This window comes from Poecilia mexicana, unplaced genomic scaffold (genome assembly GCF_051168715.1).
Source record: "Poecilia mexicana isolate PSO_F unplaced genomic scaffold, ASM5116871v1 scaffold_1, whole genome shotgun sequence".
Classification (NCBI taxonomy): domain Eukaryota; kingdom Metazoa; phylum Chordata; class Actinopteri; order Cyprinodontiformes; family Poeciliidae; genus Poecilia; species Poecilia mexicana.
This window is the reverse complement of record NW_028263370.1, coordinates 10,010,555-10,038,183: the sequence shown is the minus strand read 5'-3', so window position 1 is coordinate 10,038,183 and position 27,629 is coordinate 10,010,555. Positions and strand designations below refer to the sequence as shown.

General features: G+C 35.5%; 1 protein-coding gene and 6 long non-coding RNA genes across 7 annotated transcripts; 1 reads left to right on the top strand and 6 right to left on the bottom strand.

Annotated features, from left to right (window-relative positions):
- Nucleotides 1-1,303: 1,303 nt before the first annotated feature.
- Nucleotides 1,304-2,215, bottom strand: LOC148161088 (uncharacterized). The gene is made up of 4 exons (XM_088007303.1): nucleotides 2,120-2,215; nucleotides 1,906-1,977; nucleotides 1,752-1,808; nucleotides 1,304-1,649 (listed from the first exon to the last, which is right to left on the bottom strand). Exons 1-4 carry the CDS (start codon nucleotides 2,198-2,200, stop codon nucleotides 1,389-1,391), a joined length of 471 nt encoding a protein of 156 aa, XP_087863429.1. The 5' UTR covers nucleotides 2,201-2,215; the 3' UTR covers nucleotides 1,304-1,388.
- Nucleotides 2,216-5,169: 2,954 nt separating this feature from the next.
- On the bottom strand, nucleotides 5,170-6,021 carry LOC106928933 (uncharacterized). The gene is made up of 5 exons (XR_015763828.1): nucleotides 5,946-6,021; nucleotides 5,767-5,840; nucleotides 5,596-5,652; nucleotides 5,392-5,488; nucleotides 5,170-5,274 (listed from the first exon to the last, which is right to left on the bottom strand). It is a non-coding gene; the product is annotated as an uncharacterized LOC106928933 (long non-coding RNA).
- A 2,724-nt stretch (nucleotides 6,022-8,745) lies between these two features.
- LOC106928935 (uncharacterized) lies at nucleotides 8,746-9,581 on the bottom strand. Its single transcript, XR_015763824.1, has 5 exons — nucleotides 9,537-9,581; nucleotides 9,358-9,431; nucleotides 9,187-9,243; nucleotides 8,983-9,079; nucleotides 8,746-8,850 (listed from the first exon to the last, which is right to left on the bottom strand). It is a non-coding gene; the product is annotated as an uncharacterized LOC106928935 (long non-coding RNA).
- A 1,687-nt stretch (nucleotides 9,582-11,268) lies between these two features.
- LOC106928934 (uncharacterized) lies at nucleotides 11,269-12,134 on the bottom strand. The gene is made up of 5 exons (XR_015763823.1): nucleotides 12,051-12,134; nucleotides 11,872-11,945; nucleotides 11,701-11,757; nucleotides 11,497-11,593; nucleotides 11,269-11,379 (listed from the first exon to the last, which is right to left on the bottom strand). It is a non-coding gene; the product is annotated as an uncharacterized LOC106928934 (long non-coding RNA).
- A 1,104-nt stretch (nucleotides 12,135-13,238) lies between these two features.
- LOC106928937 (uncharacterized) lies at nucleotides 13,239-14,241 on the top strand. The gene is made up of 5 exons (XR_015763820.1): nucleotides 13,239-13,343; nucleotides 13,466-13,539; nucleotides 13,792-13,830; nucleotides 13,945-14,044; nucleotides 14,144-14,241. It is a non-coding gene; the product is annotated as an uncharacterized LOC106928937 (long non-coding RNA).
- Nucleotides 14,242-17,535: 3,294 nt separating this feature from the next.
- Nucleotides 17,536-18,570, bottom strand: LOC148161087 (uncharacterized). The gene is made up of 5 exons (XR_015763818.1): nucleotides 18,432-18,570; nucleotides 18,237-18,310; nucleotides 17,946-17,984; nucleotides 17,732-17,831; nucleotides 17,536-17,632 (listed from the first exon to the last, which is right to left on the bottom strand). It is a non-coding gene; the product is annotated as an uncharacterized LOC148161087 (long non-coding RNA).
- A 6,158-nt stretch (nucleotides 18,571-24,728) lies between these two features.
- LOC148161086 (uncharacterized) lies at nucleotides 24,729-25,601 on the bottom strand. The gene is made up of 4 exons (XR_015763815.1): nucleotides 25,517-25,601; nucleotides 25,357-25,430; nucleotides 25,085-25,141; nucleotides 24,729-24,976 (listed from the first exon to the last, which is right to left on the bottom strand). It is a non-coding gene; the product is annotated as an uncharacterized LOC148161086 (long non-coding RNA).
- Between the last annotated feature and the right edge of the window lie 2,028 nt (nucleotides 25,602-27,629).

The following is a 27,629-nucleotide window of genomic DNA, read 5'->3' as shown; positions in this document are numbered from 1 at the left end:
CTTTTTAACTTATTTTCATTGTAATATTGCAGACATAAGGCTGCCATTTGTTCCCTCGATGCTTAAAACATCCTTGAATTTAAACACACCAAACCAATCAACTTTGGTTTGGTGGCACTTTCATGAAAACCTTAAGATTATATTTATTTTTAGTTGTTTCTCAGATGGAACTCAACAACTTGCTAACATAAAATTAAAGAAAATGTTTGTTTTTAAGCTTCTGTTAACATTTGAATTACACAATAAATAACAACAGACATTTATTTGATGTTATTTAATTTTATTCCTGAGCACAAACGACATGGAAAAAATAGAGTGCCTTGCCAATATATTTGAACTCCTTGGACTTATTTTTTAAAGTTATTTTGCCATAGGTAGTTACTTTAATGTAATTTATTGTGATTTTATTTAACTTACCAACACAATTATAACATGATGGTGAAGAGAAATAAAGATTATAGACAGTTTTCAAAAATATTTTACGGTAAAGATGACCTGCTTCCTAATAAAGCTCAAAGAATAGTTTGACTATTCCTCATCAGATCAGTGTTTGCAACATCTCCTGATCTTGAAGCAGAATCCCATCTGCTTCCAGCTTGGATTCCAGGTTTAGCTTACAGATGCACCACAAATCCATTTTCAGCAGAGTAAATTTATCTATTAGACATCAAACAAAGTTTGTTCAGCCGTTATGCTGCCATGTTTTCTGCTGAGCCCTGATTTCCTCCTTCTACGCCACCAGTCGGAAACCTCAGCCACGTGTTTGATTTCTTCCATAGATCTTAAACTGTTTTTGCCTTTTGAGAATCAGTCCGCTCACTGCTTGACTAGTTTTAAAAACATATTAAGTAAAAGACATTCAACACTTTAAAAGTGCATAACACAGATAGTCACAGTTAGTTCCTTTTTTCTGTCACTGTTTGTTGTAAGTTCTTGAAGCTGTTAATTCAGACTGTGAGAAGAAAGAGATGAAAAATGTGTAGGGGGGAAAATATATATGCAAGTCTTACATTAATATGAACAAATCAACAGAAAAAATGATGTGGGATTTCTATGTGTTTTTCTTTTCTAAATTCCATGATTTGAATGTATTGCTTGATAACTTGAAGACAGAATTATTTCTAAATGGTTTTACTTATTTTCATCACTTCCATATACTGCACAATCCATATACTTCATTGAGTTCTGAGTTATAAATGTAATGTCGTTTGCATTTGAGATTTGTCTTCAATAAAAATGTGCATAGCTGGTGTGAAAAAAGCCAATTAACTCACTTTTCATTCACAAACACATTGAGACCATATGCATTCAACTTGTACTTTATTTAGGAAACAGCATGAAGAATCAGGAGATGTTATTTGCCATATTTAGTGGGGAGAGAAGATTCTTTATGTTGTAGCTGCCACTGTGGTATTAGGAGCTGCTGTGGAAGAAGCAGCGGTGGTGGTAGAAGCAGCGGTGGTGGAAGCAGCAGCGGTGGTGGAAGCAGCTGCGGTGGTGGAAGCAGCAGCGGTGGTGGAAGCAGCTGCGGTGGTAGTTGCAGCCGTAGTAGTGGTGGTAGTACGGGCGAGCAGAAACTCACGAAGCTTCAGAAGGATTTCGTAAGGTACACAAGGGTGGCCATGTTTCCCACGAGGAGGACCACGGCCCTGAAACACAAATCAAGGTCAGGTTTATTCAGATTCAGGAAACAGATTCTGGTTTGGCATCAGTTCTTATCTACTCCAGTAAAACCAATACAATAAACTTACCTTAGCAGGATGATGGCCTTGAAGTGAACGGTTCTCCCGGCTGGATGCCGAGTCATCCTGTTAAAAACGACAATAAATAAATATTATTTTTATTCTGTGGCGGCTGCACCGACCAAAAGAACATTGATTCAGTCTTTATAAATGTGGAACTTACAGAATAAGCCAGAGTGAGACACAGGAGGCATCCCAGCACAAATACTACCTTCAGCATTGTTTCACTGATTACCTGCCAAAATAAGAAATAATAATAATTTAAAAATTACAATAAGTAAAAAAATAAAACAGTATCATGAAAGCACTGAGTCAATGTCTGACAGAATAATCAAATAGAAAACAGAATGTATAATTATAAAAGAATTTGCAATTACTGTTGTCTCTTCACAATCTGTCCCAGAGAAGGTCAAGGCAAATCTGACGGTGTGTTGGTCGTTAGAGCTTTTTATACACATGCAGATGGAGGAGATCAGGCAGTTGGGAAACAACAGCTGTTAGGAAACTGTCTGCCCAGCATTTCAAGTATGTAGGTGGAAATTTTAAGAAATAGGTGAAGCAATAATGAAACATGAATGGTTTGGAAGATCAACAAAGGGTTGGGCACAAAAAAACTTGAATTTGATTTTTAACTTGAATATTGACAAAAAATCTTTTAGAAAAGTGCTCTATGTAACTTTTTGAACATTTCAAAATCAAGCCAAAGAGTAGTGTTGTGTTTTTTTGTATTCTCAGATTTTTCAGGTTCAAATTTTGTGATTGTTTTTGTGTGGACTGAACAACTGTGAAATTCTGAATCTTTGCATTTATTACTTTTCAAATGATTCAGTATTTGAATATCTATCAGAACCTTTTGCTATTAATCACATGATTTTTTCAAATGCTAATCAAAGCGTCAGTTATGTGTCGACTTATATTTCATACTTATGTCAAAGAACGTAGTGTGTAGAATCTAGAGGACAAAGATTAATGCAATGCAATAAAACTGTAACAAAACAAAATTTGGAAAAATGAAGTGTTGCAAATACTTCACATATGCACTGTATTGAATTCATTTTTGTTCTGGAATAAAACAAGAACAACGAATCATCATGGAAAGTCTTCAGTATAATAAAGAAAAGCACAGTCTGTTACATAAAAGAGATACAAACTGAGTATTCAAAGGTGCTGTCTGAACTCAAGGTTAATTTCTGAAAAGCAAATCTAGAGGAAAGGCTTAATAAGCTCTTTAAATGCTCTGCATTAAATACTGCATCATCTGGTATTGTGAGTGGTTTTAACATTTCCACATGTTTTCTTTCTTCATTGCCCATTCCTGTTGCTCTATGTCTTTTTGCAGAGAGAATCTGTCAAGACATTTGAAGTAGATCATGGAGTGTTGGAAAGAGATTAAAAAAGGCTAAATAGCTTATGGTGTATTTCTTTCAAAATAAAACAAAAATGAATGCAGGTGTATTTTTTTAAGCAATAGATTAATGAAAAAATGAGTTCAATTTTAAACATTGTATCTTACATTTTGCTTTAGTAACAAAATATCCATGTGGGAATTAATTCCAGCTGCCATTAGGCAACCAGAAGTGAAACCCTTCATATAATTGGTGACCATTTTTTTCATGGATTACATTGATTTGTTTTTGATTCATCATTGATGAAGGGAACTATTCCTATCACCCTAGCCCCTGTCTCTGTCTGACTCATTCCAAAATGTTAATACTTTAAATCTGTCAGGGTTTTGAATCATGTCAGGCCAAACTCTACATGTAAAGAAACTCTGTCTTGCATATTCACTGAACTGTCTGCTTGCTTTTAGTTTGTTTCCTTATCACTATGATTTCCAAAGTTTTTCTTCTGTGCCCCCCTATGCATTACAATAAAATCCCCCCTGTGGAAGAGCATTCTTTGCTGTCCGTGTAATTTCAAACATATTTCATTTTTTGTTTGGAACAATGTTCAACTTTGCTATCATCAATACATTTAAAACAAGTCTCTGTGCAAAATGGGGTTAAAACATGAAGAGAAATGTTTGTTTCTTTTTTCATTCATCGATCGCCCCAATGGCACTGCGCCCCCATTGGGTGGCTGTTTACATTTATCCATCATCTATTGCTGGGACTTCCTGTGAGGTAAAACTCTCCAGAATCAACATCTCATTGTATTTGACTTTATCACAGGATAGTTTGATCATATCTAAGCAAGATGTTACGGTAAATGTTAATGTAGTTTATTTTGTGTAAATAAACTACGAGGAATGAATACAGTGAGCACTGTGACACCATGCACCACCCCTGTACAGTATGTTTAATATCATTTGTAGTGTAAGTTTCTATGTAGAGTGTTTAGAGTTTTTCATGGCTGCACCAAATTAACTTCCCAGTTTTCTGTATTAAAGTGGATCTATGCGCTTCAATTGGCCGTAAGGATTTTCAACAAATTGCACCATTATCCCACCAGCAGCAGTCTGAATTGAGAATCCTTGGATCGATCTATATTTGAAATTTCCTAATTTTTGTGAGCTTTTGCAAATTGTATTACAAGTTGTCTGGTCTTGGCTGACAGGAGTGGCACATAATGTCGTGTTCTGCATCAAGGTTATTCTGACAGCCAAAGTTTTTTGCAATCTCAGCTTGAATTGGAATATGAATGTATGGATTGGTTCTTACGGATATATTTAAAAATTATCTAGGTTAATGTGTGCCTAGATAATGGTGGGGTTCAGTTTTTCTTTGTAGCCCCAAAGGTTCAATCTAAAGAAAAGCTTTCTAAAGTTGTTGCAAATGAAAACGTTTCAGGGCTTGAACTTACTGAAGAACAACGCTCAAATATTTTCCTTCAAATTCCTGTCAACTGGTGAAAAATGATTTTTCTGCACATTTGTTTCACCCTCATGGCCACTTATCATTACAAATATGGGAATAAAGCACAGTTTTGAGCACACACAGTGAGCACACACAATATATATCAATATTTCTTTATTTTTTCTTATTTTCTTTATTTATTTCTTTAGTTATTTAACTACTATCATTAACTACAAAACCACTGGTATTGGTCAAGTTACCATATTTCTTCATGCATTGAGTCTGATGAGGCCAACTCAAGCTGTAATTATTAGAAACAGGAATAACTTCTGCACAAAATGAGCACATCACTTGATGCTGGATGTTCTCTGATGTTAAAAACTAAGGGTTTTCTCTCAGTTTTGCTTTTAGCAGGAGCTGGGGTTGCTTTGTGGCTTTGTCTCATCCTGGTCCACTTGTACAGCATATCAATAAGATAAAACATTTAATCTGTTATTAGATTAGTCTTTCTAGATATTCATAGACTTATATGGGTACATTTGTGCAAAGCATTATTTTCTAATGTTCTTCTGGAAAGCATATATGTGTTGAAGATGAAGTGCAAAATATAATGAAAGACAACATAGCAAAAGTCTGTATTGAAAATGTTTATTTTTAGTCAAAACTTGGTGAAGAATGACATTTGTCCAATTGTTGAGTGAATAGAAGGCATCTGGTTAAAACAGCAGCCACTGAATCTGAAATGAGATGAGAAAATAATACAGTCATAGATTCTCTATAAACCAACTTCTTTAAATATCAATGATTATTTACAGTAGAATTGTCACAAATCTGTTTCTGTGTTTTTCACTCACTTCATCATTACTGATTGAGTAGTTGTTGGAGCAGGGCCAGGAGCTGGGCCAGAGCTGCTGAAGCTGTAGTTGCTGCTGTGGTTGTAGTCGTGGTGGTCTTTAAGGAAATTAAGGGAGATTACACGTAGCAGAGGATTATTTCAATACTGATACAGTAACTTATGCTCAGGTTTAATCTAAGGTTTAGGCAGAGAGGACACTCACCTCATCTGAGCCAGAACCAGAACCAGAGCTTGAGCGAGCAAAACGCTGGTGCTCCATCTGCACAAGGTTTGACATTACATGCAATAAATATTTTTGCAATAACAGTTATAATATCTACATGCAGTATATGCTCTATGATATCATCATTAAACATGATAATATTATACTTACAGGTTCAGCCACAATGAGGCTCAGGAGGCATCCAAGAACAAGTGCTACCTTCAGCATGGCTGCAGTGATTTTACCTGTTGGAGCAGAAGATCAAAATGACTTTCTGAAGTAGAATAGAATTTGAAAAATTCACTGAATAAATACCAAAACCATAATCTAAATAAGGCAAGTCATCACACCTTCAGTAGGTTTTCTCAAAGACAAGAGAAGAGGCTGTAGTGTTGCTCTTTGGATGCTGAGCTTCTCTTTTATACCTTTAAAGATGCAGAAATATTGCAAAACTCTTATTACGTTTTTCCCTAAGCTTCTAGGTGTGCCTAAGATTTAGTGACTTTAAGTTATTAAATTGTGGACAAATATCCCTAATAACGTTCAGGTTTACCTACATTTGAGTGTCTAAATAACATTGTGAAAACCTGTTGAAAGAACCGGTGATTACAACAGTTTCAGCTTATTGTTGGTGAACCGCAAGAGACACAGCAGCTGATTTTCAACATCACTAAGTTTTGTGACTGAGGTTTATATAAAAATAGATGGAGAGAGCTTCTTCTGTGGAAACTGTCAAGTTTTAATGAGAATAATAATCACATCGTGGATTGGCATGTCAACAAAAGTATTTGCCTATCTCTTTTTTAATGTTCATAAAACTTGATTTATTTGTTTCTTATTACATTCAGACACTTTGGTGGTGAAATAAAAAAGTAATCAGTGATTTAATGTCTTTTTTTTCGTTTTGATGAATTGCTTTAGAAAGTCAGACTTTCTGATTTGTTTTAGAATTAAAATTACATATATATATTTTTAATAACTCTGTGTTGTATTCCTAAAATAGGGTCACAGACGAGTTCATCCTGACACACCTTGTGTGCAGATGAAACTTAGAAGAAAATTCTTTACACTCTTAATGTAACCATGCTGCTGATGGTTACATTAAGAGCTTTGTACACATTTCTAAATAACAAATCTGTTCACTTTTTAGGACACCTTTGCTAGTACTTTGAAGAAGATTTATTTAAGAAACAGAATATAGACTTTGCTAGGATCCTGAAACAAGAAAGCATTTCTTTTTAAATATTACAGCTATTTACATTCAAATATAGTGAGCAAAATGGGTAGGAAGTTTTACATTTTATGTCGAAGGTGTTTGTCATAGAGTGACTTATTGTTTGAATTTAGTTTTCCACACTCAGCAGCAGAGGGGAGTGTAAACCCATTACTGGGAAAATTGATGAAATGAAAAGTTCAGTTTGGGCTTGAAGAGACAGATCGAGGTTCCTGTGCCTGTTGTTTCACTTCTACACAGTTTTAAGACAGTTTTCTGTTTTTATCATGTGATATAATAAACTTAAGCTCCCATACATCCTGAGATAACACAGAGGGAAATTACTCATAAATTGCTGCTGAGAACTTCCTGGATCAACAATTGACACTGCAAGCTTCAATCAATCAGCTTGTTGATTGAAACTTACAGCTTTACTCTGTAATTTACCCATACGTTAGTCCTTATACACCAACACAATTCTGATACAAAACGTAAAGCAAATATTACAGTGATGGAAAACCAACAAAGTTTTAGTCCTTTAACTGAGATATTACAGTTTAACTTTGAATCAAACTGAAAGGATTCTGGGTAAATTTGAGTCTGTAAAAATCCCAAAGTTCTGCAGCGTCAAATATTTGATCTCACCGAAATGTGTATAAAAAGAAGACTCCGTGGAACTTGTCATTTATATAATTAGTTTGAGCTTCCGTAGTTATAAGATCTAAGGGTATTTCTGTCATAAAGTAAGACCATGGATCTTTTTTGAAGAGTTGAATCTCTTCTTTTGTTTTATGAGAGAAGTCCTCGCTCTATTGTTGCTTCTCTATGTTTCTCTATCCGGATGTATTATGCTCTTGCTCGGATTCACAAGGTAATTCACTGCTCACATGTAATGACTATGACTGAAAAATAAAATAATTTGATTCTTTGTTTTTAATTTCCCACACTCAGCAGCAGAGGGGAGTGTAAACCCATAACTTGGAAAATTGATGAAATGAATAGATCAACTCTGGGTTGGAAGAGACAAATGGAGGTTTCTGTTCTTGGTGTGTCACTTCTACACAGTTTTATGACAGTTTTCTGTTTTTTATTCTGTCATATAATAAACTTAAGCTTCCATATATCCTGAGATAACCTGAGGGAAATTGCCCAAGTTCTGCAGAATCACCATTATTTGGCTCATAAGTGAAATCGGTTGGATGTCTTTTTTTCCTCTTGAAAGAAATAATTCTGCTATGATGATCTATAAATAGTTTATAAGTAGCTGTAAGACGTCTGTCAGCACTAAATGGTTCTCACAGGTCTTTTCTTGTGCTTTTCCTTCTTCCTAGAGTGTTTTGTGTTGTCATTACACCCTTGCTCTATGTTGCTTATAAACTGCTGCTGAAACCTTCTGGGATCAACAATTGACACTACAAGTCTCCCACTTTACTTTTTTAGTAATTTTCTTACAACAATGTTGGAAAACACATGTATGTCATAGTATAGAAACTAACACTTTCTTTATCCATTTAACCTCATATTGCAAAATCAAACTGGAATCACTGTAAACAGAAAATGGTTCTGCCCAAACTGAGCTCATCACTTGGAGTATGATGTGTTCTGATGTTAAAAACTCTGAATTTTCTGTCAATTTTGCTATATAGCAGGAGCTGGGAACTCTTGGTGTAAATCAAGTGTCTCGTACTGGTTCACTTGTACAGTATATTAATAAAATCTAAACTTTAATCTGTAATTACATTCATCTTTCAAAGATGAAGACGATCATAAAGTTTTATACGTATAAGGACATTCCTGAAAGTAGGAAAACTTTGCTCTCCCCTACAAAATATTATTTTAGCTACAAACATATTTTATTATTGCTGTTATAGAAAGCATTAAGCATGCATGTCTTGATGGTGAATTGCAAAATATAATGAAAGACAACATAGCAAAAGTCTGTATTGAAAATGTTTATTTTTAGTCAAAACTTGGTGAAGAATGACATTTGTCCAATTGTTGAGTGAATAGAAAGCATCTGGTTAAAACAGCAGCCACAGAATCTGAAATGAGATGAGAAAATAATACAGTTATAGATTCTCTATAAACCAACTTCTCAATAACAGACTAATTTAAATATCAATGATTATTTACAGTAGAATTGTCACAAATCTGTTTCTGTGTTTTTCACTCACTTCATCATTACTGATTGAGTAGTTGTTGGAGCAGGGCCAGGAGCTGGGCCAGAGCTGCTGAAGCTGTAGTTGCTGCTGTGGTTGTAGTCGTGGTGGTCTTTAAGGAAATTAAGGGAGATTACACGTAGCAGAGGATTATTTCAATACTGATACAGTAACTTATGCTCAGGTTTAATCTAAGGTTTATGCAGAGAGGACACTCACCTCATCTGAGCCAGAACCAGAACCAGAGCTTGAGCGAGCAAAACGCTGGTGCTCCATCTGCACAAGGTTTGACATTACATGTAGTAAATATTTTCACAATAACAGTTATAATATCTACATACAGTATATGCTCTATGATATCATCATTAAACATGATAATATTATACTTACAGGTTCAGCCACAATGAGGCTCAGGAGGCATCCAAGAACAAGTGCTACCTTCAGCATGGCTGCAGTGATTTTACCTGTTGGAGCAGAAGATCAAAATGACTTTCTGAAGTAGAATAGAGTTTGAAAAATTCACTGAATAAATACCAAAACCATAATCTAAAAAAGTCAAGTCATCACACCTCCAGTAGGTTTTCTCAAAGACAAGAGAAGAGGCTGTAGTGTTGCTCTTTGGATGCTGAGCTTCTCTTTTATACCTTTGCAGATGCAGAAATGTTGCAAAACTCTGATTACGTTTTTCCCTAAGCTTCTAGATGTGGTTGCGAATTAGTGACTTTAAGTTATTAAATTGTCTTTAAGTTATTAAAATCTGTTGATGATTACATTAAGACCTTAATACACTTTACTAAATATTAAATCTGTTTGCGCAAAGGACACATTTGGTAATACTCTAATACTCTGCATATGATTTCACATATCTTTTAGAAACAGAACAGAGACCTTTCTAGGATCCTCAAACATGGTTTTAACAAGAGAGCATCTTCTGGCGTTTGTCAGTGGGCGGGGCTAACGTTGAGCCTGTCTGAAGTCTGTGGCAGTTTCCTCCATGCAGGAACACAAAGAGCTCTCTTCTGAACTTATTTGAGATATTTCACACCAAATTGGTGATGAAGAGGCTGGAGTTTCTTGTCCACGGTTTGAAATTCACTACAAGAATTCAATGCTGTTATGTGAAGTTATTTCTGTACTTTCCAGTGAAGATTTTGAGTCATAGCAACAGGAAGAAACTATCTGAAGCAGCCAATCAGATGCCTGGGTTTATAGAAGCAGCCCTAATCCCGCCTCCTGAGTTTATGGGTGAAGTTGACGGTTAAAATAAATTTATGACATAAAAACATAGATTGATTAACTCATAAAATAATTCTAGATTTCATTCTCAGCTAAATGCAGATTTCAGTGCATTTAGCTGAGACAATTAATTATATGGTTAAATTATTTCTGTAGTAATTTCCAGTTATAATACATTAATGACACACGTAAGTAATTATTTCATAAGTTATCTGGCATCTTCACTCTCTGTAGTTGCATAGATATTCTAATTTCAGGTTTAAATTTGAAATTGTCACGTCAAGTGAAAAAAAAAATACAACACATATTTTTATTAAAGCTTCTTTTTAAATCTCTCATCTATTTATATTGAAATCTTCTAAATATAGTGAGCAAAATGGGTAGAATTTAATTTTCCACACTCAACAGCAGAGGGGAGTGTAAAGCTGTAACTGGGAAGATTTATGAAATGAATAGATCAACTCTGGGTTGGTAGAAACAGATGGAGGTTTCTGTTCTTAGTGTTTCTCTTCAACCCAATTTTAAGAGAGTTTTCTGTTTTTATTCTGTAATATAATAAACTTAAACTTCCATACATCCTGAGGTAACAATGAGGCAAATTTTGCAGAATCACCATTATTTGACTCATAAGTGAAATTGGTTTGATAATATTTTTTTCCTCTTGAATGAAATAATTTTGCTGTGGTTGTCTATAAATAGTTTATAAATAGTTGTAAGACATCTGCCAGCACTAAATGGTTCTCACAGGTCTTTTCTTGTGCCTTTCCTACTTCCTGGAGTGTTTTTGTGTTGTCATGAAGCTCTTGCTCTATTTTTACTTTACTCTGTAGTTCACCCTTTCAGATATATATATATTTTTAAATTAATTTTTCTATAAACACATGCATGTAATAGTATGAGACAAACATCATTCCATTAAAACTAATATTTTCTTCATGAATAAGCCTTTATCAATATTGATGACAAATGATATTTAAACTTCAACATAACAAAGTTTCTATTGCTCTTACAATAACCATGCATGTCTTGATGATGAAGTGCAAAATATAATGAAAGACAACATAGTTAAAGTCTGTATTGAAAATGTTTATTTTTAGTCAAAACTTGGTGAAGAATGACATTTGTCCAATTGTTGAGTGAATAGAAGGCATCTGGTTAAAACAGCAGCCACTGAATCTGAAATGAGATGAGAAAATAATACAGTTATAGATTCTCTATAAACCAACTTCTTTAAATATCAATGATTATTTACAGTAGAATTGTCACAAATCTGTTTCTGTGTTTTTCACTCACTTCATCATTACTGATTGAGTAGTTGTTGGAGCAGGGCCAGGAGCTGGGCCAGAGCTGCTGAAGCTGTAGTTGCTGCTGTGGTTGTAGTCGTGGTGGTCTTTAAGGAAATTAAGGGAGATTACACGTAGCAGAGGATTATTTCAATACTGATACAGTAACTTATGCTCAGGTTTAATCTAAGGTTTAGGCAGAGAGGACACTCACCTCATCTGAGCCAGAACCAGAACCAGAGCTTGAGCGAGCAAAACGCTGGTGCTCCATCTGCACAAGGTTTGACATTACATGCAATAAATATTTTTGCAATAACAGTTATAATATCTACATACAGTATTTGCTCTATGATATCATCATTAAACATGATAATATTATACTTACAGGTTCAGCCACAATGAGGCTCAGGAGGCATCCAAGAACAAGTGCTACCTTCAGCATGGCTGCAGTGATTTTACCTGTTGGAGCAGAAGATCAAAATGACTTTCTGAAGTAGAATAGAATTTGAAAAATTCACTGAATAAATACCAAAACTATAATCTACATAAGGGAAGTCATCACACCTTCAGTAGGTTTTCTCAGAGACAAGAGAAGAGGCTGTAGTGTTGCTCTTTGGATGCTGAGCTTCTCTTTTATACCTTTACAGATGCAGAAATATTGCAAAACTGCGATTACGTTTTTCCCTAAGCTTCTAGATGTGGTTGCGATTTAGTGACTTTAAGTTATTAAATTGTGGACAAATATCCCTAATAATGTTCAGGTTTACCTTCATTTGAGTGTCTAAATAACATTGTGAAAACCTGTTGAAAGAACCGGTGATTACAACAGTTTCAGCTTATTGTTGGTGAACCGCAAGAGACACAGCAGCTGATTTTCAACATCACTAAGTTTTGTGACTGAGGTTTATATAAAAATAGATGGAGAGAGCTTCTTCTTGGAAACTGTCAAGTTTTATTGAGAATAATAATCGTAACACGGAGGGGATTGTCAACAAAATCATTGTCTTACTCTTTCTTTTGTTTGATTTGTATATAAATACATACATTTTCTTATTGTGATTTAAAATTCAGCCACATTGTTGTCCATAAAGTTCATAAGTGCTTTTATTTAATTATGTTTTACTGATGAATTATTTTTAGATAGTGGTTAGATTTTCAGATGTCTTACAGATAACTTAACCCATCACCTCTTTACAGCTTTTTTATGTTTTTAATATTTCTCTGTAATAATTCCAAGATATTCACAAAAATCAAAAGACTGAATCTTTTATTTAAATTAAGCTTTAGAATTGTTTCTTTGCATAGATTTCCTGTTAATCACAAATTACATCAGGACATCAATATATATTGATGCAGAACAAATAACTCTGCTCCAAACATGCATTTACTAATGTTTTGCAGATTTCACATTTTCAGAATATTTTTTTGTAAGGTTTAGAATGCTGAGTTCCACATTGAAAGTCATAACATTAACTTATTTCCAAAATATGACCTGACAAGCAGAACGCAGTCTTCACTGGGTGTTTGTGAAACAAAACCACTAAGTCACATAATTTGTTTTTAGGAAAACAGTGATATCAAAGTTTCGCAATCTTTTTACCAAGGAGTGTCATAACTGTAACACATGCTCTCCTGAAACTACAATTATATATTTTTTATGTTACATATTAATTAACAGTAATTATAGTGTCCTCATTGACCCTTTGACTTACGTATAAGTGTTGTGGGATTAACGTAGATTTTAAAGATTTGATTTCTCAATATATTTGTTCCTAGAAAGGTATAAAAGAAAAGGTCATTCAGATCAACAAACAACGATCTCCTATTTCTTCTTCTCTGAGAAAATCTGCTGAAGACGTAAGGATCTCTTTAGCTTGATATTTCTTTTATTTTTAATATTTTTTTTTCTTTGCATTTTCATTTCTCTTATTCATTTTATTGAATTAGAATAAATCTGTACTTATTTATTTCTCTCTCAGGAAAGATGACTGCACCCATGTTGAAGGTAGTCATTGTTCTTGCATGCCTGCTGAGTCTAATTGTGGCTGCGCCTGTAAGTATAACATTATTATATTCAATTAAACTAGCAGCGATCACATCTCTGTTACCATTTTTGTTGTAATAAAGTAGAAAGCAGGTGTTAAACCTACAAATTGCACAGGAGCGTTTTGCATGTTTTGACTCTGTTGTAGTAACTGCTTTCTCTCGCTTACTTTTAAACCATTTCTAAGCATCACTGAATGCAATGGATATTAATAATTATAGTGTTATTGTTGTAATAAAGCAGAATATGTTCAACCTACAGATGGAGCATCAGCGCTTTGCCCGTTCCAGCTCTAATGAGGTGACGACTTTCTCTGCTTTACATTTAAAACAATCTTGAACATAAGTTACTGTATCATCACGGAGAAAATCCTCTGCTGTGTGTGTAATGATAACCTTCTTGATTTCCCTAAAGTCAAGCTCAACTCTCTCGCTGGCTAACCTCATCACTCTTCTCCAAGCAATTATAGCTGCAGCTGCAGCATAAAGCCTGCAATGTTACCAGTGACCAGTCAGTGAGTGACCAAGTGTTTGAAGTAGTAGATGTTAAACTTGATCTGTTTCTGATCAGGTTATTGAGTTTTATGCGACTAATTCACCTTTTCTCATTTCAGGTTCCAAACCTGCTGTTCTGATGGTCTTTCACTCAACATTCAGGAAAACATTTTCCCTTCTGTTTGTTTGCATGACAAATAAACCTTAATAATGAAAATTCTCTCTGTGCTGTTTTTTTTCTTATTAATCATCCAGTCTGATACGGTTATCCTCGTGAGCAGAGCTGGTGCTTATCTCCAGCAGTAAGGAGGCAGGCTGCGCCCTGGTCAGGTCGCCATCCGTCTCTTAGTAAATCATACATAACAATATTGTCCTTTTATTGTTAATTCTCACTCCATTTTTAACACATGTACTCAGTGAATAAGAAGTAGTGAAAAATTTTCCATACCAAAAATTTCCTAATCTCATCCATCCATCCATCCATCCATCCATCCATCCATCCATCCATCCATCCATCCATCCATCCATCCATCCATCCATCCATCCATCCATCCATCCATCCATTGGGTTTGGAGGTCCAGCTCCTGTCACTTTATCAATGATACATATTTGTGTCTTCTTCTTAGTGTCTGACCTCAGATCATTGTAAAGTTTCTTTGTTTTAGCTCAGTACTGATTACCAAACATATTTCTATATGCTAAACAATGAGAGAATAATGAGAATAATGACTTTTTTTGTTAGAGGTTTGCTGAAGTTATTTGGTAGAAGTAGCTTATTACTTGTGCCAAATATTACACAAAAGCTCAATGCAATAGTTTGCCTGAATCCTTGGCAATTGCATCTTAAATCTATTCCAGAGTATGAATATAAATGTATATAAATGTGAATAAATCTTTTTCTAGCACATGTGAGCTGAATGCTTATGCTATATTTTGGTTGCCACAACAGACTAAAGATGTCTGGAAGCTGCACAAATAAAGAAATCCACATGTTTGATGTGATTGGGGACAGGCACACAGAGCATAGAGAGAGAAGTAGAGGGCGCAAAGCTGCAAAACACAGATTGTAGTTTGCACCTCTTAGATTTCTTCATTTAAATTTATAAATGTGTTATTTTTGAAAAGTATGTTTTGTGTGAGTTTGCAGTGAAATAAATATCCACATTTATTCTGAGTGCTGCCTTTAATAACGTGAAATCACGTTATTAAAGGTTGTAAGGTCTAATCAGGGATTATATATGGAAACCACATCTTGACAGCTGTGATAACATGACCACATGTTTTCTTTGTTTTTTGTTTTGTTTTGATTTTACATAATCCATAATAAGTCCACTCTCTTACTGCGAGAGAACGACAGAGTGCCACCAGCATTGATGTATATATATTACTGGACTGGACATATATTATATGTCTGTCGTGGACTTTATTAGTCCACGACAGACAGTAAGTTAAGCTTTCTTACTCAGAGCTAAACAGCTCTGAGTAAGAATTGTTATTGAAAATAAGAACAAGTCTTGTTGCCAAAGAGATAAAACTCTGTCCATTTGACCATATGAAGAATCGTTTGAAGAAACGCTCACAATTGCAGCCTCTTATTTTGTCTAAACTGCAACTTACAAGTGATGTTGCAGTTCTCTGAAAACCAATCTTTAGCTGAATTATTCTCACACTACAATGTCATTTCAGACATTGTTTACTAGTTTTGTTTTGCTTTTTTCCTTTTTTTGCAACAAAATAGTGTGGGAGATACAGTAATTTTCATACTAACTTGGAAAGACTTAAGAGTGATAGAAATGTTGTTTCCACACTCAGGGACAGTACACCAGAGATGACAACTCAAGGTTGAGAGATTCTGGCTCAAGGTCCATTTAAGGCACAAAATGAAAGACTTCAGACTCAGCTTCAACTTTTTCTCTAAAGACTGGATACTGTGAAAGGATGTGCATTTTTATTAGCCTTTGATGATCAAATCAATTTATTCCTATTGCGCCATTTACTGATGGAAATTGTAGCAGCACCAGTGGAGCGACTGGACAGTCAAAGGAGTCACCAATACTTCCACCCATCATGTTGGATGAACTTCTGTCCCTCCTGTGTTGAGAAAACAGTCTGACATTCAAAGTTATCTTTACAAAAACCGCTTGTTTTAGTAAAGTTGTCATGATTTGCGGTTGTAGAATGGTGAGGTAGACGCAGTGGACCCAGGTAGTAGAGAAAATGATGGTTCAATGAAGAATAAAGCAGGTGAGCAGAAGGCTAAGAGCTCAGACACTGGTAGCCACTGGTAACATAGCTAGAGACAATGACATCAGACAAGGACCCGACAACAAACAAGAGACACAGGTGGATTTAAATACACAGAAGGTTGTCAGGGAAACGAGACACAGCTGGGATAAATCAATCACAGAGGCTCAACTGACACAGAAAGCAAAATAAACACACAGAAAACTCAAATCCTCACAAAGTGATTTCACGTTATTAAATGCAGCACTCAGAATAAATGTGGATATTTATTTCACTGCAAACTCACACAAAACATACTTTTCAAAAATAACACATTTATAAATTTAAATGAAGAAATCTAAGAGCTGCAAACTACAATCTGTGTTTTGCAGCTTTGCGCCCTCTACTTCTCTCTCTATGCTCTGTGTGCCTGTCCCCAATCACATCAAACATGTGGATTTCTTTATTTGTGCAGCTTCCAGACATCTTTAGTCTGTTGTGGTAACCAAAATATAGCATAAGCTTTCAGCTCACATGTGCTAGGAAAAGATTTATTCACATTTATATACATTTATATTCATACTCTGGAATAGATTTAAGATGCAATTGCCAAGGATTCAGGGAAACTATTGCATTGAGTTTTTGTGTAATATTTGGCACAAGTAATATGCTACTTCCACCAAATAACGTCTGGACCCATCCAACAAAAAAAAGTAAAACAAAACCCCTTTCTCATTATTCTCTCATTGTTTAGCATATAGAAATATGTTTGGTAATCAGTACTGAGCTAAAACAAGGAAACTTTACAATGATCTGAGGTCAGACACTAAGAAGAAGACACAAATATGTATCATTGATAAAGTGACAGGAGCTGGACCTCCAAACCCAATGGATGGATGGATGGATGGATGGATGGATGGATGGATGGATGGATGGATGGATGGATGGATGGAGGTAATGGATGGATGGATGGATGGATGGATGGATGGATGGATGGATGGATGGATGGATGGATGGATGGATGGATGGATGGATGGATGGGATTAGGAAATTTTTGGTATGGAAATATTTTCACTACTTCTTATTCACTGAGTACATGTGTTAAAAATGGAGTGAGAATTAACAATAAAAGGACAATATTGTTATGTATGATTTACTAAGAGATGGATGGCGACCTGACCAGGGCGCAGCCTGCCTCCTTACTGCTGGAGATAAGCACCAGCTCTGCTCACGAGGATAACCGTACCAGACTGGATAATTAATAAGAAAAAAAACAGCACAGAGAGGATTTTCATTCTTAAGGTTTATTTGTCATGCAAACAAACAGAAGGGAAAATGTTTCCTGAATGTTGAGTGAAAGACCATCAGAACAGAAGGTTTGGAACCTGAAATGAGAAAAGGTGAAATAGTCGCATAAAACTCAATAACCTGATCAGAAACAGATCAAGTTTAACATCTACTACTTCAAACACTTGGTCACTCACTGACTGGTCACTGGTAACATTGCAGGCTTTATGCTGCAGCTGCAGCTATAATTGCTTGGAGAAGAGTGATGAGGTTAGACAGCGAGAGAGTTGAGCTTGACTTTAGGGAAATCAAGAAGGTTATCATTACACACACAGCAGAGGATTTTCTCCGTGATGATACAGTAACTTATGTTCAAGATTGTTTTAAATGTAAAGCAGAGAAAGTCGTCACCTCATTAGAGCTGGAACGGGCAAAGCGCTGATGCTCCATCTGTAGGTTGAACATATTCTGCTTTATTACAACAATAACACTATAATTATTAATATCCATTGCATTCAGTGATGCTTAGAAATGGTTTAAAAGTAAGCGAGAGAAAGCAGTTACTACAACAGAGTCAAAACATGCAAAACGCTCCTGTGCAATTTGTAGGTTTAACACCTGCTTTCTACTTTATTACAACAAAAATGATAACAGAGATGTGATCGCTGCTAGTTTAATTGAATATAATAATGTTATACTTACAGGCGCAGCCACAATTAGACTCAGCAGGCATGCAAGAACAATGACTACCTTCAACATGGTTGCAGTCATCTTTCCTGAGAGAGAAATAAATAAGTACAGATTTATTCTAATTCAATAAAATGAATAAGAGAAATGAAAATGCAAAGAAAAAAATATAGTAAAAAAAAAGAAATATCAAGCTAAAGAGATCCTTACGTCTTCAGCAGATTTTCTCAGAGAAGAAGAAATAGGAGATCGTTGTTTGTTGATCTGAATGACCTTTTCTTTTATACCTTTCTAGGAACAAATATATTGAGAAATCAAATCTTTAAAATCTATGTTAATCCCACAACACTTATACGTAAGTCAAAGGGTCAATGAGGACACTATAATTACTGTTAATTAATATGTAACATAAAAAATATATAATTGTAGTTTCAGGAGAGCATGTGTTACAGTTATGACACTCCTTGGTAAAAAGATTGCGAAACTTTGATATCACAGTTTTCCTAAAAACAAATTATGTGACTTAGTGGTTTTGTTTCACAAACACCCAGTGAAGACTGCGTTCTGCTTGTCATGTCATAGTTTGGAAATAAGTTAATGTTATGACTTTCAATGTGGAACTCAGCATTCTAAACCTTACAAAAAAAATATTCTGAAATTGTGAAATCTGCAAAACATTAGTAAATTACGGTGGCCGACAGGTGCAAATGCGCACCAAAAGAGAAAACACCCCCGAATTAGAAAACACCCCCGAATTCGAAAACACCCCCGAATTAGAAAACACCCCCGAATTAGAAAACACCCCCGAATTCGAAAACACCCCCGAATTAGAAAACACCCCCGAATTCGAAAACACCCCCGAATTAGAAAACACCCCCGAATTAGAAAACACCCCCGAATTAGAAAACACCCCCGAATTAGAAAACACCCCTGAAGCAGCAATGGCGACAAAATAATTTTTGCTGTATTACACTTAAAATTACACAAATTTATTTTTTACAATGTTTTTAGGCGAGAATGTAGATGTGTAGATCTGAAATATCTGCTCGGTTCATTAATAAATCACCTACTTCCAATATTGCTCCGACGTTTTCGGAGATGTCTTCTCCCGCTGCATTAACAGCCAGCTTCACTCGCAAGCTGTCAGCTGGCCGGGCGCTCCATGTAGATATTAATAAAGTATTTAATTTATTCCTGAGCAAATGGGTTTGACTGATTAAAGTTAAGCCTTCAAACATAGTTTATTTAACTGTAATGTCTTACTACCTGAGATCTGGAGAGTATTTGAAAATGAATAATATCCCTTGTATACATTAAACATTTTAGAATCAGACAGATTTTCTTTTTACTATGGAACAACTTTTATTACAAAAGGTGAAGAATAATACAGAAATAAAGAGTAAAAAACAACTGAGTCCGTTTTTTTTACTTCGTTGCTCTGTGCTTCACGTTGTCACGGTTGCTAAGCAACATAACGCCGAGATGGAGGCTAGGCAGCTAGCCGGAGGCTACAGCTTCTCTCTTCTGGTCGTCCATATTCGTGGCCTTCGAAGGACCCGTCTTCTGTAGATCGGGCCGTTTCTCACATAGACATAATAAAAGGACAGACGCCTAATGAACCGCCAATACATACTTATATAAGTATACAAACATAAATAAATAATCATTAATACTGAATAATATACATTAGGCTATGCATGATTATGCACGCACACACACACACACACACACACACACACACACACACACACACACACACACATATATATATATATATATATATATATATATATATATATATATATATATATATATATATATATATATATAATGTTTTCCAGCCTACGAGTTCTGGTTTAAGAGTGATTCAGCAGCTGAGATTGGGTCCAAAATCCGATACGAGATTCATCCGTGCTGTGCAGTGAATCTGTCTCTCCCTTCTTCCTCACGTCGTAGGAAACCTTCAAAACAAAAACGGGACATTTTCGAGTTATCTTACGTTGACTGAGTTAAATAGTTAAATAATAGCCATTGTCATCTGTGTAAACTTTGCTGGTGAATGTTATGATTTTTATAATATTGTTTCATTTCTATAGTAGGCTCTTGTATCAGATAATCTAAATGTTGGAGAATGACTGAAACATTTTAAGATTTACGGAATCTCGGTTAGCTGTCAGAGCGGGGGCTGAACACCAAGCACTATAGCTAGCATTAGCTGGTATTTCGCCAGTGGACATAAATACAGTATAGTAATATTCTAATCACAAAAATACACAGTAATATGTCCATCTTACTTGCGAAAAGTCTGTCGAGCCCTCACGTCAGTAGTCCGTCGATCCGATCAACAATATTCCGCAGTGCTGAAGGCATCTTCTGCTGTTTTGGTTGAGCAAAGCAAAGTGTATTTGCGCCGGAGCAGCCAATCGTGGGGGGGAGGGTGTACTCTTTTATTATGTCTATGCTTCGAAGGATCAGTTTCTCAGGGCCCTTGAAAGGATGCAGAGCCTGAATTCGGACACACCTATTTTTTGTTATAGACTCCCCATAGTGGTCTGGAGCACTTCCGTTTTCAACACTTTTTGTTTGCTGCATTTAATTCGGGGGGTGTTTTCTAATTCGGGGGTGTTTTCTAATTCGGGGGTGTTTTCTAATTCGGGGGTGTTTTCTAATTCGGGGGTGTTTTCTTTTTTGTTTGCTGCATTTAATTCGGGGGTGTTTTCTAATTCGGGGGTGTTTTCTAATTCGGGGGTGTTTTCTAATTCGGGGGTGTTTTCGAATTCGGGGGTGTTTTCTAATTCGGGGGTGTTTTCTAATTCGGGGGTGTTTTCGAATTCGGGGGTGTTTTCTAATTCGGGGGTGTTTTCTCTTTTGGTGCGCATTTGCACCTGTCGGCCACCGTAGTAAATGCATGTTTGGAGCAGAGTTATTTGTTCTGCACCAACATATATTAATGTCCTGATGTAATTTATGATTAACAGGAAATCTATGCAAAGAAACAATTCTAAAGCTTAATTTAAATAAAAGATTCAGTCTTTTGATTTTTGTGAATATCTTGGAATTATTACAAAGAAATATTAAAAACATAAAAAAGCTGTAAAGAGGTGATGGGTTAAGTTATCTGTAAGACATCTGAAAATCTAACCACTATCTAAAAATAATTCATCAGTAAAACATAATTAAATAAAAGCACTTAGGAACTTTATGGACAACAATGTGGCTGAATTTTAAATCACAATAAGAAAATGTATGTATTTATATACAAATCAAACAAAAGAAAGAGTAAGACAATGATTTTGTTGACAATCCCCTCCGTGTTACGATTATTATTCTCATTAAAACTTGACAGTTTCCAAGAAGAAGCTCTCTCCATCTATTTTTATATAAACCTCAGTCACAAAACTTAGTGATGTTGAAAATCAGCTGCTGTGTCTCTTGCGGTTCACCAACAATAAGCTGAAACTGTTGTAATCACCGGTTCTTTCAACAGGTTTTCACAATGTTATAGGTTTTCACAATGTTATTTAGACACTCAAATGAAGGTAAACCTGAACATTATTAGGGATATTTGTCCACAATTTAATAACTTAAAGTCACTAAATCGCAACCACATCTAGAAGCTTAGGGAAAAACGTAATCGCAGTTTTGCAATATTTCTGCATCTGTAAAGGTATAAAAGAGAAGCTCAGCATCCAAAGAGCAACACTACAGCCTCTTCTCTTGTCTCTGAGAAAACCTACTGAAGGTGTGATGACTTCCCTTATGTAGATTATAGTTTTGGTATTTATTCAGTGAATTTTTCAAATTCTATTCTACTTCAGAAAGTCATTTTGATCTTCTGCTCCAACAGGTAAAATCACTGCAGCCATGCTGAAGGTAGCACTTGTTCTTGGATGCCTCCTGAGCCTCATTGTGGCTGAACCTGTAAGTATAATATTATCATGTTTAATGATGATATCATAGAGCAAATACTGTATGTAGATATTATAACTGTTATTGTGAAAATATTTATTGCATGTAATGTCAAACCTTGTGCAGATGGAGCACCAGCGTTTTGCTCGCTCAAGCTCTGGTTCTGGTTCTGGCTCAGATGAGGTGAGTGTCCTCTCTGCCTAAACCTTAGATTAAACCTGAGCATAAGTTACTGTATCAGTACTGAAATAATCCTCTGCTACGTGTAATCTCCCTTAATTTCCTTAAAGACCACCACGACTACAACCACAGCAGCAACTACAGCTTCAGCAGCTCTGGCCCAGCTCCTGGCCCTGCTCCAACAACTACTCAATCAGTAATGATGAAGTGAGTGAAAAACACAGAAACAGATTTGTGACAATTCTACTGTAAATAATCATTGATATTTAACTTAGTCTGTTTTTGAGAAGTTGGTTTATAGAGAATCTATAACTGTATTATTTTCTCATCTCATTTCAGATTCAGTGGCTGCTGTTTTAACCAGATGCTTTCTATTCACTCAACAATTGGACAAATGTCATTCTTCACCAAGTTTTGACTAAAAATAAACATTTTCAATACAGACTTTTGCTATGTTGTCTTTCATTATATTTTGCACTTCATCATCAAGACATGCATGGTTATTGTAAGAGCAATAGCAAAATTATGTTGAAGAACTTTACCTATCTTTCGTAATCCATATTGATAAAGGCTCTTGTACATCTGGACCTTAGGAAAATGAAATAAAATTTAGCTCTTATTGATCTGCTATTCAAGTGAACCAGGATGAGTTATTTATTATACATAGGAGCTATCAAAGTGTGGATTGTGTATCTAATCCTTGTTTAGACACACAAACAAGGATTGTGTGTCTAAACAATCCTTGTTTAGACAAGGATTGTTTGTGTGTCTAAACAAAAAACACAAAAAGGTTGCACTTTTCCTTTTAAAAGGAAAAGTGCAACCTTTTCCTTTTAAAAGGTTGCACTTTTAAAAGGAAAAATATCCAAATTTCTCTGATTCTGATACTGTATATAAGAGGAGTCCAAAATTCAGCTCAGCACCACAACCTCCTGTGGGACAGTCAGTGGAACTAGAGAAGACTCTACGGTGATTATATGAATTTATGCTTCATTTCTTAATAGAACTGAACCAATTTGTTTGCTTGATAGAGACTTTATGTTCCAACAGCTGAAATCACTGCAGCCATGCTGAAGGTAGCACTTATTCTTGGATGCCTCCTGAGCCTCATTGTGGCTACACCAGTAAGTGAAAATATTATAGAAGAATTAAGTCAGATAATTTTAAAGTTTTTCTTTTTTTTATGTTGAAATGGTTAGGCAGCCGCAGTGGAAGAGGTAAACAGAAGAAATCTTGAGCTACTTATTTAGTGTGAACTTGGGGTCCAGCTGTTGACAGCAGGTTTCTGGACATAAACTTTGGCCGCATGTGGCAGTTCTTATAGTATACAATGAGAAACTGAGAACCACCTGAGATGGAGAGCAAAGACTGTCACCAATCCAAATCTCTCAGGTCTGTTTTAACATGTTGCCAAACTACACTCCCAGGCGCTGAATGTTCGCCCTGTTTCTAAACCTCCACACCACAGAGGAGAAGCACAATGAGGGGCGTTAAAGCAGAACTCCTCCCATTCAGCTGTGGAGCGTCTAATAAACCTCCTGAAATGATGGTGGTGTTGTCTTCCTTTTCCTAGTCCACTATTAATTTGCCTTTCTTTCACAGTGAAAAACAAATAAGTTTGAAGATGACATGGAACATTGTATGCAAATGTTCAGGTGCTGCCATGATTTCTATTGGAGAAATTACTCCTTTATAAATTGTGAGAAAAGTTTTGTAAGTCTTTTCTAGTTTTTGGATTTCAGGTATATGCACACTTTTAGTATTGATAACACTCAAAGTTTTATAAATGAGACTGCAGGAGTCCCAATCAAATCTCAGTTCTTTACAGCACAAGTCCATGTTGATCATGAAGTCTTTCATTTCAACCTTGAGTTGCCAACTATAGTGAGTTGTTACTGAGTGCTCAAACAACATTTCTGTCATCATTCTTAATGTTACTCAGACCTTATTTTTTGTTAAATCACAATAAGTGATTACATCATTAGTAAACAATTCATGATGATGGTGTGAATGTATTTCAGCTTGGCTAACAAGTGATTTTCAGAGAAATGTGGCCTCACTTGTCAGATGTGCAGTTAATAAAAACCAAGAGACTGCACTTGTCAGCATATTGTGAGATAATTATTCATTTGGCCAAATGGGCAGGCAGGGCTTTTTATCCTTCAACTCTCTGGCAACATGACATGTTTTCATTTTCAGTAATACTCTTAATAAGAGCTTTTTTTTTCTTTTTTTTTTGCATCTTGTGACATTCACTTTTAAAAACCATGACAGATGTTTAAGAATGATATAAAATTAAGTGAAAATCACCCATTGGTTTATTAACTTGCCTTTCTTTCACAGTGAAAAACAAATAAGTTTGAAGTAAGTTGTTCATAAAAATGTGTTTGAAATTGTATCAGAAAAGAGTCATCACAATTTCTATTTTTGCTAAACTTTATTAATAAGATACCAAACATGATGGCAGGTTTGATCCATGTTTTAGGAAAACAAAATCTATTTCCAATTTCTCAGCAACACATGACAAAGTTGCTGATGTTCAAGATTCCATTCTATGTAGTAGCAGCAGTTGTTGTAGCTGCTGTTGTAGTTGTTGTAGTTGTGGTGGTGGTGGCAAGAAGCCGGACAAGCAGGGATAGCAGGGTGGCAAGGTTAGTTGTTGAGGTCTGTGGAAAATCATAACAGTAGTTAGATATATGGCAGAATTATGCAAGAATTACACAGTAAAAGTTGTTCATTTGTTGTTTATAATAGAGAAAAGAAATGATTCTCACCTCTCCGGAGTTCGATCCAGAGCCAGATCCAGAGCGAGCAAATCGCTGGTGCTCCATCTGAAGAGAACAAACAGGTTCAGTCAGTCTGCAGTTTCTATTGACTTCATTTTCACAGCAGACCAAAATAAGCTCAAGAAATTATACCAGCATCATGATAGAAAGCAGGAAATATCTTGGTACATGTGTTGCTATCAAACCATCTCAACATAAAAAATAATAAAATAAAACTTTAAAATTATCTGACTTAATTCTTCTATAATATTGTCACTTACTGGTGTAGCCACAATGAGGCTCAGGAGGCATCCAAGAATAAGTGCTACCTTCAGCATGGCTGCAGTGATTTAAGCTGTTGGAACATAAATAAAGTCTTTATCAAGCAAACAAATTGGTTCAATTGTATGAAATAAATGAAGCATAAATTCATATAATCACCGTAGAATCTTCTCTAGTTCCACTGACTGTCCCAAAGGAGGTTGTTGTGCTGAGCTGAATTTTGGACTCCTCTTATATACAGTATCAGGATCAGAGAAGTTTGGAAATTTTCCCTTTTAAAAATGCAATCTTGTTGCAATGTCTAAACATGGATTAGATACACAATCCACACCTTTAAAGTTCTTGTGTGTAATAAAATTGTTCAATGTTGTAATCCATAATAAAGCCATTAAATTACCAGTGTTTGCATCATTCTTGATCTCCCAGTACTCAGACAAATTAGTAAGTTAATGCCAGACATTTTGATTAGAAATGAAGGGCCTCTCATTCAGGGAACACACAGATGTGTTTTCATTTATGAATGTCCACTCATGTCTTTGATATATTTTTTTGCATATTTAGATATCGACTGGTCAATCAGCTTGAATTGTATCAATCATTTTTATGTCATATTTTTGTTCTAACACTAGTATCCTGTTATTCTGAGGCTTTGTCTATGTGATTATTATGCTGTCTTTTGAAATATTTGATCTGACATGTTATAACATATTTAGCTGCAAGTACACATCAAGGCAAGATTGAATCTTAAATTATATATAATATTCTTTTTTAAAATTTATATACATTTTTAACTGAAATCTTTTGAGTTTTTGTAAAAGTTACAAGGAATCATTTCCAGGTGGATCCACACTGCAGTGGAAGAGGTAAACAGCAGAAATCTTGAGCTACTTATTTAGTGTGAACTTGGGGTCCAGTTGTTGACAGCAGATTTCTGGACATAAACTTTGGCCGCATGTGGCAGTTCTTATAGTATACAATGAGAAACTGAGAACCACCTGAGATGGAGAGCAAAGACTGTCACCAATACAAATGTCTCAGGTCTGTTTTAACATGTTGCCAAACTACACTCCCAGGCGCTGAATGTTCGCCCTGTTTCTAAACCTCCACACCACAGAGGAGACGCACAATGAGGGGCATTAAAGCAGAACTCCTCCCACTCAGCTGTGGAGCGTCTCATCTACCTCCTGAAATGCTGGTGTTGCCACCAGCATTTCAGGTGGCAACACCCCCAGCTGGTTTCATCTCAACAGTTGAGATGAAACAACATCTCAACTGTTGTTTCAAAAAATATGTATATTTTTTTTGATACTGCAAATCAGTCATCAACACATTGATCTTTGCCTTAGTGAAATTCTGTTTTTTTTTTCTTTATCATTTTCTCTGTGGTTGCCACTGTTGACCACCTGGCTCATCTTTATACACCCTAACATTCATGAGGTACTTTGCATTGACCATGTGGTTTGAATGAGGGTGAACAGAGGGCAGAAGATGACATGGAACATTGTATGCAAATGTTCAGGTGCTGCCGTGATTTATATTGGAGAAATTACTCCTTTATAAATTGTGAGAAAAGTTTTGTAAGTCTTTTCTAGTTTTTGGATTTCAGGTATATGCACACTTTTAGTATTGATAACACTCAAAGTTTTATAATTGAGACTGCAGGAGTCCCAGTCAAATCTCAGTTCTTTACAGCACAAGTCCATGTTGATCATGAAGTCTTTCATTTCAACCTTGAGTTGCCAACTATAGTGAGTTGTTACTGAGTGCTCAAACAACATTTCTGTCATCATTCTTAATGTTACTCAGACCTTATTTTTTGTTAAATCACAATAAGTGATTACATCATTAGTAAACAATTCATGATGATGGTGTGAATGTATTTCAGCTTGGCTAACAAGTGATTTTCAGAGAAATCTGGCCCCACTTGTCAGATGTGCAGTTTATAAAAACCAAGAGACTGCACTTGTCAGCATATTGTGAGATAATTATTCATTTGGCCAAATGGGCAGGTAGGGCTTTTTATCCTTCAACTCTCTGGCAACATGACATGTTTTCATTTTCAGTAATACTCTTAATAAGGGCTTTTTTTTTTTTTTTTTTTTTGCATCTTGTGACATTCACTTTTAAAAACCATGACAGATGTTTAAGAATGATATAAAATTATGTGAAAATCACCCATTGGTTTATTAACTTGCCTTTCTTTCAAAGTGAAAAACAAATAAGTTTGAAGTAAGTTGTTCATAAAAATGTGTTTGAAATTGTATCAGAAAAG